At 43.5% G+C, this 16,434-nt stretch overlaps 1 protein-coding gene across 1 annotated transcript in view; it reads left to right on the forward strand.

Annotated features, from left to right (window-relative positions):
- Nucleotides 1–16,434, forward strand: part of LOC120022956 (coiled-coil domain-containing protein 85C-A-like) — an 83,829-nt gene that overhangs the window by 54,554 nt on the left and 12,841 nt on the right. The window contains exons 2-5 of the mRNA XM_038966916.1: nt 1,091–1,170; nt 2,326–2,330; nt 6,421–6,445; nt 8,453–8,545. Of these exons, the coding sequence (XP_038822844.1) occupies nt 1,091–1,170; nt 2,326–2,330; nt 6,421–6,445; nt 8,453–8,545 (203 nt within the window). The remainder of the gene's footprint in view (nt 1–1,090; nt 1,171–2,325; nt 2,331–6,420; nt 6,446–8,452; nt 8,546–16,434) is intronic.

Here is a 16,434-nt window from a genome sequence, read left to right on the forward strand (position 1 = left end):
GAGAGAGAGAGAGAGAGAGAGAGAGTTAATTAAAAATGTATTTTTATATTGTAAATATCCAAAATAAGCTTTGGCAATATGTACATTGTTGCGTCATGCCAATAAAGCGAATTGAATTGAGAACAGAGAGAGAGAGATAGAACAGAGAGAGAGATAGAGAGAGAGAACAGAGAGAGAGAGAGAGAGAGAGAACAGAGAGAGAGAGAGAACAGAGAGAGAGATAGAGAGAGAGAACAGAGAGAGAGAGAGAGAGAGAGAACAGAGAGAGAGAGAGAGAGATAGAACAGAGAGAGAGATAGAGAGAGAGAACAGAGAGAGAGAGAGAGAGAGAGAACAGAGAGAGAGATAGAACAGAGAGAGAGATAGAGAGAGAGAACAGAGAGAGAGAGAGAGAGAGAGAACAGAGAGAGAGAGAGAGAGAGAGAGAGAGGTGTGTGTGTAGGGCCTAATAATCACTGCCATTATTGATACAGTCCATTTAAATAATGAAAACCAAGACGTTTTCGTGCCACTGAACAATTCCATTATTCCAGTGCTTTGGTTGATGTATAGGATATAGATCTCTCTAAAGGAAATAGTTGTGCAATCCGGTATTGAGTGTTGGGTATCAGCAGTTTACAGGAGAAAAAAAGACAGCAATGTTGGTCTTAGTGGAGCGCTAACACAACATAATCCCCATGGGAGAGTCAACAGTAGAACTGGTGGGGGATTAAGGCTGAGAGGACTGCTGAGCATCACACAAACAGAGGGACCCAGAGCCCAACTCAGAATACATCAAACACAACCTAATTGGTATTAACAGAGACGGGAGGGAATCTGTGGGCACACATGGTTCTTGGTCTATTGAACTCCATTGTTTCAGAACCGGAATGGACACCTGGATTTAACAGAGTCTGCGTCCCAAATGGAATCATGTTCTATATATAGTGTACTACTTTTGACCAAAGCCCTATTAAATGTAGTGCACTTTAAAGGGGATATGGTGCCATTTGGGAGACAGACACTGTCATTGAAATGAGACAGGCCTTGGATCAGTGGGACTGACTGACATTCTTTCCATTATATTTTCTCTGCCTCTTTATTCTTCCAGGTCCGTCTTCCAACTACATCAGGCAACTGGAGACCAAGGTCCGCATCCTGGAGGATGACAACAAGCAGCTTCTATCACAGGTAAAACTCTCAGCTACTGTATGTTACCATGGTGAAAACTATCACCATGCTCTGTTTTTCAATTTCCACTCTTAATGTCTCCCATTCTCACTTTCACAAACCTAAACTCTCTCTTAATGTCTCCCATTCTCACTTTTTCAAACCTAAACTCTCTAGTGGGAGAGTCAGAGAAGGCAGTAGTGATGAGTGTCATTTTCAAAGTATAAACAGAGAATGAGAGAGATGTAGTGGGAGCTAATAGAGAAAGCTAAATATTGCCAAGTAATCGGCTACACAGAGGAGATGGAGGGAGGGAGGGAGGGAGGGAGGGAGGGAGGGAGGGAGGGAGGGAGGGAGAGCTTGTTTCTACCTGCTGGGATGATATGGTTAAGTGAATAATTCAGCTCCACAGTGAAAGTGAACTTCAATAATGGATTGGGATAAATGATGGGAGAGCACGAGAACTCACTCATGGGATGAATGTTTCATTGCTTCTCATTGTCATTCTGTCTGGGGTCTGATTTCACATGGAATCCGTGAGGAGCAACAACAAGAACACACGTATATTTGTACTGTCTCTACTCTCTACACGGAGGTCTTAGAACACATACACACAGGTTCACACACATTTACTAACACATGAATGCACACACATACACACTAAAGTACCTACCCGAGAGAGATGGATACTGCAGGGAAGAGAGTGTTCACTCAGAGTAGTAAAGAGTTTTAGTAACATTGTAATGACCAGATGGAGCATCATTATGACATCAGCTAGAGGTGAATAGAATAGGTGTGTGTCCCAAATGCCACCCTCTTGGTTACTGTGGCAAACAATTCCCTCTTCGGACCACTGGTGAAATCCCCTCACAACGATCTCAAACTGTGTTTTTAATACACAATGAAATGAAACACAGACTAGCCCTTGCTAATCAGGTGACTGTCTGGTATGTTGTGGTGGACTCTCATTGCATATGCTTCATGGGAACCTGGTGAAAATGGAGGTTGTAGCACAGACTTTCTAAACCCAGAGGTGCAATATCACAAGACTTCCGGAAGCGTTTGCGAAACCTGACCAGGCCGGGGTTTGGGGTTTGAGAAGTCAATGAGAGAAGTGAAAAATTCTTCCTTAGTTGTTCATTTTCTTGAAATTTAAAGGCACAACGTAGATTTGAGCCAATGTCTTAAGTAGTTGAACTTGTTATTACTCCAACCTCATGAACGTGACAAACTGACACGTTGATATCGAAGGAGTGCCTTTGATTTGATGGCCTGCACATGCGCAGTTCGGCGAGAGACGACTGTTAGAACCGTGTTTCTACGCATGAGCTTAGCTAGCCAATATCGCCATGACATCGCCTACAAGTGTGAACGAGGATTTCTATTGGAGAAGCAGTTTCTGCCTATCTTCACACTGTACTGTCTTTGGTTGTAATGTGGCTAGCCACTGGATGGCTCTGAATGCACTGTCAGTATGCAGCCAAAGTTACTAACCACTTTTGGAGGTAATTAATGCTCTCAAATCGTATCCTGATGTCGACAGCAAATGAGAGTTGTATTCATAACGTGGCTAACTTAGCTAGATACAGTACATTTAGAAAAAACAAGTTATATTAACTGGCTAGCTAGCTAGCGTTAACAATAGGGATGCCTAATATATCGGTGAACATATCGTAATCGGACGATATTAGCTAAAAATGCCAACATCGGTATCGGCCCGATGTCTAGCTTAACGGCGATGTTAAAAACCATTGTCGATGCTACCGTCCATACCTATATAACGTAGGTACATGACGTAATGACCCCACGTAAAATGTTGCACTACATGTGCAACACAGCATTCCTAACCTCGCCCACAATGTCTGCTGTGTGGATCGAGCAGTCAACAAGTCGAGCAATCATTTGAAATAGTAAGAAAATTTCAGCGAGACAACTCAAAGGTGAAATCCATTAAAGCCCAGATAATGGAATTCATTGCCCTTGACAATCAACCGTTCTCTGTCGTGGGTGATGTTGGCTTTCGCCGACTGGTGGAGCACCGGTACTCTACCAAGTGCGCTACTTTTCAGACGTTACCCTACCGGAGTTACACAGTAATAGCGTCACTGCTATTAGCTTCACGACATACTATGGAACGCCGTTTGGGTCTTTGCATGTCAAAAAAGATACAGTAGCACTGTCAAAGCTGTACCAAAAAATCCGCAAACAAGCGAACACCGGCCACGAACGATATGTTTACAATACCGCGTTGGTAATAAAGCATCATTTGTTCGACCGCAACTTCTGGGGTAGCTAGCTAGCTTTAGATTGGTACCTAGCTATCACCAATACAACCAGCCTGAAAACAATGACCAGTAGAAACTGCAGTCATTTTATTATTCTTAGCAATGATTTAGGAATCTTTGTGAGTAAGTATTAGCTAGGTTGCCACTTATTGTTCGCCTATTGAAATTAAACTTCAGTTCATGAAAATAAATAGCTAGCAAGCTACTTAACCCTGTTGCCCAAAGCTAACGTTATAAGCAGCCAGCTAGCTTCATCTGGCTAGTGAGGCTCGACCGGACCGGGTTATGTGTTGTGAAGCTAGCCACAATAAGGATTAGGCACAGTCGTGGAATTTGCAGTTTGCCTTCAAAGTAAAAGTATGCCATTGACAGTGATGCAAATTAATACAAATAGTAGAATTATGCCATACTTTTATTTTGAAGGCTAACCGCAAAGTCCACTCGTGGCTAGTCCACTCGTGGCTAGCTTCACATAGTTGGGTCCGACCACCATTAATCAAATAAGAACTGTCTTATAAATTAGGGTTCTTTTAGATGATGACACCTAGATTATGTTGTTGTGGTGTGTTTGTGTGTGTGTGTAACCTTTATTTAACTAGGCAAGTCAGTTAAGAACAAACTCTTATTTACAGTGAAGACCCGGACGACGCTGGGCCAATTGTGCGCCGCCCTATGGGACTCCCAGTTACGGCTGGATTTGATACAGCCTGGATTCGAACCAGGGACTGTAGTGACACCTCTTGCACTGAGATGCAGTGCCCAAGTCCACTGCGTCCATGTGTGTGTGTGTGTTAACTATTTAACTGTACTAGAATGCTTAAAAGGCTGCAAAAATGTTTAATATCGGTTATCGGTATCGTTTTTTTTTGGCAAGGAAAATATCAGATATCGGTATCGGGCAAAAATGTCATATCGGGGCATCACTAGTTAGCAATATTGGGTGGTCAATAAGACTGAGAGGTAACCAGCTGAGCCAGCAAACAATGTAACAAAATTATAATTTCAGGCTCTGTATTTTAAGAATCACAGAAGCAAGTATCCCTGGTGCACTGTTAAATTATTTAGCAATTTAAACAAAGACTTTTGGGATGAAAACTCTCTGTTTTTGTAATTCCCTGAATGAGTTTCAAAAGTGATCTGGTCCGAGGTGTTGGACTCTAAAGGGAATAGGGAATAGGGTGTCATTTGGGTCACAGATATGAGTGTCCTATTGATGTAGACATTTCTCCATACATACAGCTCTGTGATTACATAATACACATACTGCTGTCGTAAGAGACTTCACTACAGAGATTTGTTGCTAAACAACCAACCCATCTATGGAGATAGTACTGTCATCCCACTGAACCTAACCCATAACACCAATCAGAACAGAGAGCGACAGAGAGACCCTCCCTGAACAACATATACAGTATTTCAACGAATTGGCGAGGGCACTAGAACAGTCTGCAGCACCTAGCCTCACCTGACTAGAATCTGAAGTCAACTGGCTACTGTTTGCTGATGATCTGGTGCTTCTGTCCCCAACCAAGGAGGGCCTACAGCAGCACCTAGATCTTCTGCACAGATTCTGTCAGACCTAGGCCCTAGGTGAATCTCATTAGGACAAAAATAATGGTGTTCCAAAAAATGTCCAGTTGCTAAGACCACAAATACAAATTCCATCTACACGTTGCCCCAGAGCACACAAAAAACTATACATACCTTGGCCTAAACATCAGCACCACAGGTAACTTCCACCAAGCTTTGAACGATCTGAGAGACAAGGCAAGAAGGGCCTTCTACGCCATCAAAAGGAGCATAAAATTCGACATCCCAATTAGGATCTGGCTAAAAATACTTGAACCAGTTATAGAACCCATTGCTCTTTATGGTTGTGAGGTATGGGGTCCGCTCACCAACCAATAATTCAAAATTAGGTGAAATACCACAGTGTGCCATCACCGCAAGATTTGTGACCTGTTGCCACAAGAAAAGGGCAACCAGTGAAGAACAAACACCATTGTAAATATAACCTATATTTATGTTAATCTATTTTCCCTTTTGTACTTTATCTATTTTCAGAGTGTTAAAACACTATACATAGCCATAATATAACATATTTGTCGTGACGTATTATCATTAATGCGATGACTGTTAACTTATCAAATCAATGAACTATGTTTAATTGATAACGTGATTAAATTAATCATGTAACAATTAACTCAGTAACTTGGGGCACCACGGGAAAATGTATTTAACGAGTTACTATCTCCCGAATTATACTCTTATAAGATATATTCATATCTATAGATAACAGTCACTTCGTGTATTTTTACCTCATATCAGTCTCATTCTGAACGTCGTAATATTCTATTAATCTGCACGAACCCTAGTCTACATGATGACTCAGTTTACATAAATTGGCTTAATTATTTATTTACTAACTAATGAAATAATCACACAGAAATATGTAAACACACACAGTAAAAGGTTGAATTGATTACTAACATAATGCAATGAAAAGTCCCTAGTGGACTAACCCGATATGACGGCTGGTTACACAATGAAAAGGTGGGGAACGAAAGAGCGGGAGAAGGAGAGACAAAGGAATTTTATCGTACATACAGTTGAATAATACGCTCATCGTCAATATGGATATTTAGCACCCCAACAACCGCTCATTCGGATTTAGAAATGCAATGTACATATTGTCGTCTGTCTCTGTTGAAATTGTCCGATCCGTCTGTGACGAATAGTTCAACAAAGTCTCTGGTTGTCCACTAGAGATCACCATGTCCTTAGTAGTTGTAGTAGTAGCTTTCTTTGTTCTGGAAGACTGGATACATCAGATGTTCCAATGGTCGTTTGATGAGATCTTCCTCGTGTCTTTGGTCAAAGTTCTAGACTACTTTACATGCAGAGCTGCAGGTGGTGCATGTCTTAGTCTTCTTCACTCGTTGAGTTTCAGAGGGTCTTGTAGTTCTAGACCATTTGTCACGTGTAGCCACCGCTACACGCTGTCTGGTCTAGTAGTTTTAAACCATTTTACCCGCCAGTAACAACCCGACAATGTACTGGTCTTGTAGTTTTAAACCATTTGTCAGCCGCTCCATGCTGTCTGGCCTAATATGTTAATTCTTTAGGAGTTCTTTATAAGCGGGAGTTCCATCCTTTTGGCATAATGTCTGTGCTCACGTGGGCATGGTTACTGACTTGGCAAAAGTTTATATAAAAACAATTATCTCATTTAGAAGGCTAAAATAACATTGCATCTTCTCATATAGTTTCATATTTAATCATATATGTTTTACAGCATTTAGATGTCAACCTGACCCCTTGAATGCGAATACTTTCAGAGATGCAGCTATTTAGTTATACCGTCCTTAATGATATCACAAAACAACTACTTTGACATGATTATTGTTTGGAGCCCCACCAACCATTCCCTACATTATTTACATTAAAAATATTGTTTCAATGTCCAACCTTTTGATGTTAAAGTTTTGGGGCAGAGTCTCTCTCTACACACAAAGGATTTTTGACTTCTCCATACTACAGTGCATGAGAGAGGAAGTTTACGACCGGTCATTAAAGTCCTAGAACAGGCCCCCCCCCCCCTCTCTGGTGAGAGAGAGAGAGGGGGCTCTTTTTGATCCTCACCCAGGAGGGAAAGTCATGACAATTTGAAATCTCAATTTAAATTATTTTGAAACTTTTGTGAGTGTAATGTTAATTTCTGATTGTTTATTTAACTTTTGTTTATTGTCTTGCTTTGTCAATGTAAACATGTGTTTCCCATGCAAATAAAGCCCATGCCAATAAAGCCCCTTTGAATTGAGAGACTGAGTCTGAGATAGAAAGACACACACACACACACACACACACGCACACACAGAGCATCTGAAGGGCCAGGCAGTGACACAAACACACTCAGACAGATTACACAGGGTTTTTGTGCTGCTGTGATGGCCCCAAAGACGACACGCTACAATTCTGTGTGTTTGGCTGGCAACATGTTGATCCCTTATGGATGGGGATTCTGCGCATCCCCACATAGAGAACATAAAACCCTCAAAGAGAACACATAATGCATCCTTTAGGGTAGCAGGTAGCACAGACCTGGAAGGGAGCCCAACCACAACGGGTGTTTTCAACTGAAGGGTTGCTGTGAGCGGTGGATAAATGCAAAACAACACTGAATAGTTCAGAACAGATCCTGATATGTTGATAACTCTCAGTGTGGAATCTAGTTAAACCATTCTGTGGTACTTCAAGAGTCCTGTATGGGTACTGAGGGAAACTGACCTTTGATCCCTGGGAATGACCTCTCAGCTGTTCTTTAACTCACAGGGGTGTCATCACAGTGACCCTGTGCACACACACACACACACACACACACACACACACACACACACACACACACACACACACACACACACACACACACACACACACACACACACACACACACACACACACACACACACACACACACACTCTCTCTCTCTCTCTGCAAAAAGAGGCCAATCCTCTTAAAAGCCTGGTATACAGTTGTAACCCCAAGGGCGCAGTTTGTGTTTTTCTATCTATCTACCCTTATGTCTTCTCTCTGTTATTGCCTTGTTAAACACAGATTGGTGACATTTTTAAAGGCAGCTAACCAAAGTCACAGTGTCCTGAGGCAGAGGGATGCCATTTATTTTACCCCAGGCAGGAGAATACAAAACACATGCTGGCCATTTTCAATGATACGATAGATAGCGTATAAATGAACTGAACTGACAACTGCTGTCTTACAAGGTGTTCTAAAATGGCCTATTGACAATCCTGAGCATCAAACCTCTCACCTTCTGTGCTGAGCTCCTCTCTCTTGTACAGATATCAGCAGCACATTTTCTCCTCTTGGACTTCCGTGTGCACTGTCTACTCCTCTAAATGTGTTCTCTCTCTCTCTCCCTCTCTCTCTCTCTCCCTCTTCCTCTTGCTGCTCTCTCTCTCTCTCTCTCTCTCTCTCTTTCTCTCCCTCTATCTCTCAGCAGATTAAAAGTGGTGATCTGAAGAGTCTGAGGAAGGGTTTCTACCACTCTGAGTCTCAGCTCTCACGGTACCAGCAAGACCCACTGCAGAATGTACGTACAGTATGGCGCCAAACCACTCCCTCTCCCTGCCCTGACCGCTCTGTGGATAAATCCTAGCTACCAGAAAACCGTATCTGTTTTGAGCCGATTTGCAGTATATTTTAATTGAACAACAATTAGAGGTCGCCGCGGTAACAGTCACCGTAGCAGTGGTCACCAAAGCAGAGGTCTTTGTGGCAGCAGCATTGTTGTTTTATGTTCTCACTCCGGCTGATAAGGGTCAAGGTCAGGGGTCATGATCTGTCAGGAAAGATCAAAGCCAACAGGGAAAAGACACACACATGGGGGACACATTCAGAGGGAGAGAGAAAGAGAGTTCTGAAAGCTCAGACATTTGGAAGGCATTTCCTGAGTCTCAAAGACTCACACAAGGTTGAAACCAGTCCGCAGATTTCTATCCCTACATCGGTACATTTTTCCTCTTATTGCGGCCTTAACTCCTTTGAAGTGCTTCAAGAGTTTCCCTCGCTGACTTGCTTTGAACTGGACTTTCAAACACTTTCAAACCTTCTCCAGCTCCTCTACATTTCAAGGTGTACGATCCCACTTTCCAATATCAAATCAAATGAAATGTTATTGGTCACATACACATGGTTAGTGGATGTTAATGCAAGATGAGCGAAATGCTTGTGCTTCTAGTTCCAACAGTGCAGTAATATCTAACAAGTAATCGAACAAATTCACAAAGACTACCTTGTACACACAATGTAAGGGGATGGAATAAGAATATGTACATATAATATCTGGATGCGCGATGGCCGTGCAGCATAGGCAAGATGCAATAGATCTTTTAAAATAGAGTATATACATACAGTTGAGGTCGGAAGTTAACATACAACTTAGCCAAATACATTTAAACTCAGTTTTTCACAATTCCTGACATTTAATCCTGACATAAAATTCCCTGTCTTAGGTCAGTTAGGATCACCACTTTATTTTAACAATGTGAAATGTCAGAATAATAGTAGAGAATGATTTATTTCAGCTTTTATTTCTTTCATCACATTCCCAGTGGGTCAGAAGTTTACATACACTCAATTAGTATTTGGTAGCATTGCCTTTAAATTGTTTAACTTTGGTCAAACGTTTCGGGTAGCCTTCCACATGTTTCCCAGAATAAGTTGGGTGAATTTTGGCCCAATCCTCCTGACAGAACTGGTGTAACTGAGTCAGGTTTGTAGGCCTCCTTGCTCGTACACACTTTTTCAGTTCTGGCCACAAATTTTCTGTAGGATTGAGGTCAAGGCTTTGTGATGGCCACTCCAATGCCTTAACATTGTTGTCCTTAAGCCATTTTGTCACAACTTTGGAAGTATGCTTGGGGTCATTGTCCATTTGGAAGACCCATTTGCGACCAAGCTTTAACTTCCTGACTGATGTCTTCAATATAGATGTTGCTGAGATGTTGCTTCAATATATCCACATAATTTTCCTTCCCTCATGATGCCATCTATTTTGTGAAGTGCACCAGTCCCTCCTGCAGCAAAGCACCCCCACAACATGATGCTGCCACCCTCGTCCTTCACGGTTGGGATGGTGTTCTTCGGCTTGCAAGCCTCCCTCTTTTTCCTCCAAACATAACGATGGTCATTATGGCCAAACAGTTCTATTTTTGTTTCATCAGACCAGAGGACATTTCTCCAAAAAGTATGATCTTTGTCCCCATGTGCAGTTGCAAACCATAGTCGGGCTTTTCTATGGCGGTTTTGGAGCAGTGGCTTCTTCCTTGCTGAGCGGCCTTTCAGGTTATGTTGATATAGGACTCGTTTTACTGTGGATATAGATAGTTTTGTACCCGTTTCCTCCAGCATCTTCACATGGTCCTTTGGTGTTGTTCTGGGATTGATTTGCACCAAAGTATGTTCATCTCTAGGCGACAGAACGCTTCTCCTTCCTGAGCGGTATGACGGCTGCGTGGTCCCATGGTGTTTATACTTGCGTACTATTGTTTGTACAGATGAACGTGGTACCTTCAGGCGTTTGGAAATTGCTCCCAAGGATGAACCAGACTTGTGGAGGTCTACAATTTTTTTTCTGAGGTCTTGGCTGATTTCTTTTGATTTTCCCATGATATCAAGCAAAGAGGCACTGAGTTTGAAGGTAGGCCTTGAAATACATCCACAGGTACACCTCCAATTGACTCAAATTATGTCAATTAACCTATCAGAAGCTTCTAAAGCCATGACATAATTTTCTGAAATGTTCTAAGCTGTTTAAAGGCACAGTCAACTTAGTGTATGTAAACTTCTGACCCACTGGAATTGTGATACACTGAATTATAAGTGAAATAATCTGTCTGTAATCAATTGTTGGAAAATATGACTTGTGTCATGCACAAAGTCCTAACTTACTTGCCAAATCTATAGTTTGTTAAAACAAGACTTTTGTGGAGTGGTTGAAAAACGAGTTTTAATGACTCCAACCTAAGTGTATGTAAACTTCTGACTTCAACTGTATGAGATGAGTAATGTAGGATATGTAAACATTATATAAAGTGGCATTGTTTAAAGTGACTAGTGATACATTTATTACATCCACTTTTTTATTATTAAAGTGGCTAGAGATTTGAGTCAGTATGTTGGCAGCAGTGTCAATGTTAGTGATCAAATCAAATCAAATTGTATTTGTCACATACACATGGTTAGCAGATGTTAATGCAAGTGTAGCGAAATGCTTGTGCTTCTAGTTCCGACAATGCAGTAATAACCAACGAGTAATCTAACCTAACAATTCCACAACTACTACCTTATACACACAAGTGTAAAGGGATAAAGAATATGTACATAAAGATATATGAATGAGTGATGGTACAGAACGGCATAGGCAAGCTGCAGTAGATGGTATAGAGTACAGTATATACATATGAGATGAGTAATGTAGGGTATATAAACATAAAGTGGCATAGTTTAAAGTGGCTAGTGATACATTTTTACATACATTTCCATCAATTCCCATTATTAAAGTGGCTGGAGTTGAGTCAGTATGTTGGCAGCAGCCACTAAATGTTAGCTGGTGGCTGTTTAACAGTCTGATGGCCTTGAGATAGAAGCTCTTTTTCAGTCTCTTGGTTCCTGCTTTGATGCACCTGTACTGACCTCGCCTTCTGGATGATAGCGGGGTGAACAGGCAGTGGCTCGGGTGGTTGTTGTCCTTGATGATCTTTATGGCCTTCCTGTGACATCGGGTGGTGTAGGTGTCCTGGAGGGCAGGTAGTTTGCCCCCGGTGATGCGTTGTGCAGACCTCACTACCCTCTGGAGAGCCTTACGGTTGTGGGCGGAGCAGTTGCCGTACCAGGCGGTGATACAGCCCGACAGGATGCTCTCGATTGTGCATCTGTAGAAGTTTGTGAGTGCTTTTGGTGACAAGCTGAATTTCTTCAGCCTCCTGAGGTTGAAGAGGCGCTGCTGCGCCTTCTTCACAACGCTGTCTGTGTGGGTGGACCAATTCAGTTTGTCCGTGATGTGTACGCCGAGGAACTTAAAACTTACTACCCTCTCCACTACTGTCCCGTCGATGTGGATAGGGGGGTGCTCCCTCTGCTCTTTCCTGAAGTCCACAATCATCTCCTTTGTTTTGTTGACGTTGAGTGTGAGGTTATTTTCCTGACACCACACTCCGAGGGCCCTCACCTCCTCCCTGTAGGCCGTCTCGTCGTTGTTGGTAATCAAGCCTACCACTGTAGTTTCGTCCACAAACTTGATGATTGAGTTGGAGGCGTGCATGGCCACGCAGTCGTGGGTGAACAGGGAGTACAGGAGAGGGCTCAGAACGCACCATTGTGGGGCCCCAGTGTTGAGGATCAGCGGGGTGGAGATGTTGTTACCTACCCTCACCACATGGAGGCGGCCCGTCAGGAAGTCCAGTACCCAGTTGCACAGGGCGGGGACGAGACCCAGGGTCTCGAGCTTGATGACGAGTTTGGAGGGTACTATGGTGTTAAATGCTGAGCTGTAGTCGATGAACATTATTCTCACATAGGTATTCCTCTTGTCCAGATGGGTTAGGGCAGTGTGCAGTGTGGTTGCGATTGCGTCATCTGTGGACCTATTGGGTCGGTAAGCAAATTGGAGTGGGTCTAGGGTGTCAGGTAGGGTGGAGGTGATATGGTCCTTGACTAGTCTCTCAAAGCACTTCATGATGACGGAAGTGAGTGCTACGGGGCAGTAGTCGTTTAGCTCAGTTACCTTAGCTTTCTTGGGAACAGGAACAATGGTGGCCCTCTTGAAGCATGTGGGAACAGCAGACTGGGATAAGGATTGATTGAATATGTCCTTAAACACACCAGCCAGCTGGTCTGCGCATGCTCTGAGGACGCGGCTGGGAATGCCGTCTGGGCCTGCAGCCTTGCGAGGGTTAACACGTTTAAATGTTTTACTCACCTCGGCTGCAGTGAAGGAGAGCCCGCAGGTTTATTAAAGTGGCTGTTTAACAGTCTGATGGCCTTGAGATAGAAGCTGTTTTTCAGTCTCTCGGTCCCAGCTTTAATGCACTTGTACTGACCTCGCCTTCTGGATGATAGCGGGGTGAACAGGCAGTGGCTCGGGTGATTGTTGTCCTCTATGATCTTTTTGGCCTTCCTGTGACATAGGGTGCTGTAGGTGTCCTGGAGGGCAGGTAGTTTGCCCCCGGTGATGCGTTGTGCAGACAGCACTACCCTCTGGAGAGCCTTGCGATTGAGGGCAGTGCAGTTGCCGTACCAGGCGGTGATACAGCCCGACAGGATGCTCTCGATTGTGCATCTGTAAAAGTTTGTGAGGGTTTTAGGTGACAAGCCAAATTTCTTCAGCCCCCTGAGGTTGAAGAGGCGCTGTACTCGGCTAGGGATGCTGTCTGGGCCGGCAGCCTTGGGAGGGTTAACACGTTTAAATATTTTACTCACGTCGGCCATGGAGAAGGAGAGCCCACAGTCTTTGGTAGTGTGCCGTGTCGGTGCCACTGTATTGTCCTCAAAGCGCGCAAAGAAGTTGTTTAATTTGTCTGGGAGCAAGACGTTGATGTCCGCGACAGGGCTGGTTTTCTTTTTGTAATCCGTGATTTTCTGTAGACCCTGCCACATACGTCTCGTGGTTGAGCCGTTAAATTACGACTCAACTTTGTCTCTGTACTGACGCTTTGTTTATTTGATTGCCTTGCAGAGGGAATAACTACACTGTTTGTATTCGGTCATGTTTCCAGTCGCCTTTCCATGATTAAATGTGGTGGTTCACACTTTCAGTTTTGTACGAATGCTGCCATCAATCCACTGTTTCTGGTTAGGGAAGGTTTTAATAGTCACAGTGGGTACAACATCTCCAATGCACTTCTTTATAAACACACTCACCGAGTCAGGGTATACGTCGATGTTATTGTCTGAGGCTACCTGGAACATATCCCAGTCCACGTGATCGCGTAATCTTGAAGTGTGGAATCCGATTGGTCAGACCTGTGTTGGATATATCTAAGCACTGGCTCTTTTAGTTTCTAGTTTTAGTTTCTGCCTATATGAGGGGAGCAACAAGATGGAGTCATGGTCAGATTTGCCGAGTGGGTGGGGGAGGGCCTTGTATTCATTGTGGAAGTTAGAGTAGCAGTGGTCCAGCACAATCAATGTGCTGGTAGAATTTAGGTAGCCTTGTTCTCAAATTAGATTTGTTAAAATCCCCAGCTACAATAAATGCAGCCTCAGGATATATGGTTTCCAGTTTACATGGAGTCCAGTGAAGTTCTTTTAGGGGGTATACTATAATCAAAAATAATTATTTTGGTAGATCATGCGGTCGGCATTTGATTGTAAGGAATTCTAGGTCAGGTGAACAAAAGGACTTGAGTTCCTGTATGTTGTTATGATTACACCATGAGTCGTTAATCATGAGGCATACACCCCCGCCATTCTTCTTACCAGAGAGATGTTTGTTTCTGTTGGCGCGTCACATGAAGAAACCCAGTGGCTGTACCAACTCTGACAACATATCCCGAGTGAGCCATGTTTCCATGAAACAGAGAATGTTACAATCTCTGATGTCTCTCTGGAAGGCAACTCGTGCCCTAATTTCATCCACCTTGTTGTCTAGAGACTGGACATTGGCGAGTAATATGCTCGGAAGCGGTGGATGGTGTGCTCACCTTCTAAGTCTGACCAGGAGGCCCCTCCGTCTGCCTCTCCTGCGGCAACAACGTTGTTTTGGGTCGGCCTCTGGGATTAGATCCAATGTCCAGGGTGGAGGTCCGAACAAAGGATTCGCTTCAGGAAAGTTGTATTCCTGGTCGTAATGTTGGTAAATTGACGTCGCTCTTATATCCAATAGTTCTTCCTGGCTGTTTGTAATAACACTCAAGATTTTCTGGGCTAACAATGTAACAAAAAACAAAAAAATGACTGCATTGTTTCCTAAGGACTTGAAGCATCTTGCAATATTGAATGTCAGTCTCCAGTAATATGCACTTTTACTCCAGCCCTGCCTCTGCTCTGCCTCTTCCACATTCCACCCTGAGTGTTAAGAGACAATAACCTCAGGTCTTTAATGTAAACACAGCTCAGACTTTACCCAATAACCCAGAGTAATAAAGTAGACCTTACAACAGCAATACATCATGTTAACCCTAACTTCCACCCCTCATTCTGTTTATCTAGCTTTGATTCTATCAGGAATCAAGGTAAGACCCAAGTGCAGACTGTGTGAAGTAACAATGTTTATTTTAACCACAGGGGCAGGCAAACGACAGGTCAAGGCAGGCAGGGGTCGATAATCCAGAGTAGGAGCAAAGGTACAGGACGGCAGGCAGGCTCAGGGTCAGGGACAGGCAGACTTCAGTAATCCAGAGGTGGAGCAAAGGTACAGGACGGCAGGCAGGCTCATGGTCAGGGACAGGCAGACTTCAGTAATCCAGAGGTGGAGCAAAGGTACAGGACGGCAGGCAGGCTCATGGTCAGGGACAGGCAGACTTCAGTAATCCAGAGGTGGAGCAAAGGTACAGGACGGCAGGCAGGCTCATGGTCAGGGACAGGCAGACTTCAGTAATCCAGAGGTGGAGCAAAGGTACAGGACGGCAGGCAGGCTCATGGTCAGGGACAGGCAGACTTCAGTAATCCAGAGGTGGAGCAAAGGTACAGGACAGCAGGCAGGTTCAGAGATGGGCAGAGTAGTCAGGCGGGCGGGTACAGGGTCAGGATAGGCAAGGGTCAAAAACCAGGAGGACGAGAAAAAGGGAGGCTGGGAAAAGACTGGAGCTGACAGGACGAATGCTGGTAAGCTTGACAAACAAGACGAACTGGCACAGACAGACAGAAAACACAGGCATTTGGTATTTTATTAGGATCCCTATTAGCTGTTGCAAAAGCAGCAGCTACTCTTCCTGGGGTCCACACAAAATATGAAACATAATACAGAACATCATTAGACAAGAACAGCTCACGGACAGAACTACATACATTTTTACAAAGGCACACGTAGCCTACATATCAATGCATACACACAAACTATCTAGGTCAAATAGGGGAGAGGCGTTATGCCGTGAGGTGTTGTTTTATCTGTTTTTTGAAACCAGGTTTGCTGTTTATTTGAGCAATATGAGATGGAAGGAAGTTCCATGCAATAAGGGCTCTATATAATACTGTACGTTTTCTTGAATTTGTTCTGGATTTGGGGACTATGAAAAGACCCCTGGTGGCATGTCTGGTGGGATAAGTGTGTGTGTCAGAGCTGTGTGTAAGTTGACTATGCAAACAATTTGGGATTTTCAACACAATGTTTCTCATAAAAAGAAGAAGTGATGCAATCAGTATCTCCTCAACACTTAGCCAATAGAGACTGGCATGCATAGTATTCATATTAGCCCACTGATTACAATTAAGAACAAAATGTGCTGCTCTGTTCTTGGCCAGCTGCAGCTTAACTAGGTC

Source organism: Salvelinus namaycush, chromosome 28 (assembly GCF_016432855.1).
Source record: "Salvelinus namaycush isolate Seneca chromosome 28, SaNama_1.0, whole genome shotgun sequence".
Lineage (NCBI taxonomy): Eukaryota > Metazoa > Chordata > Actinopteri > Salmoniformes > Salmonidae > Salvelinus > Salvelinus namaycush.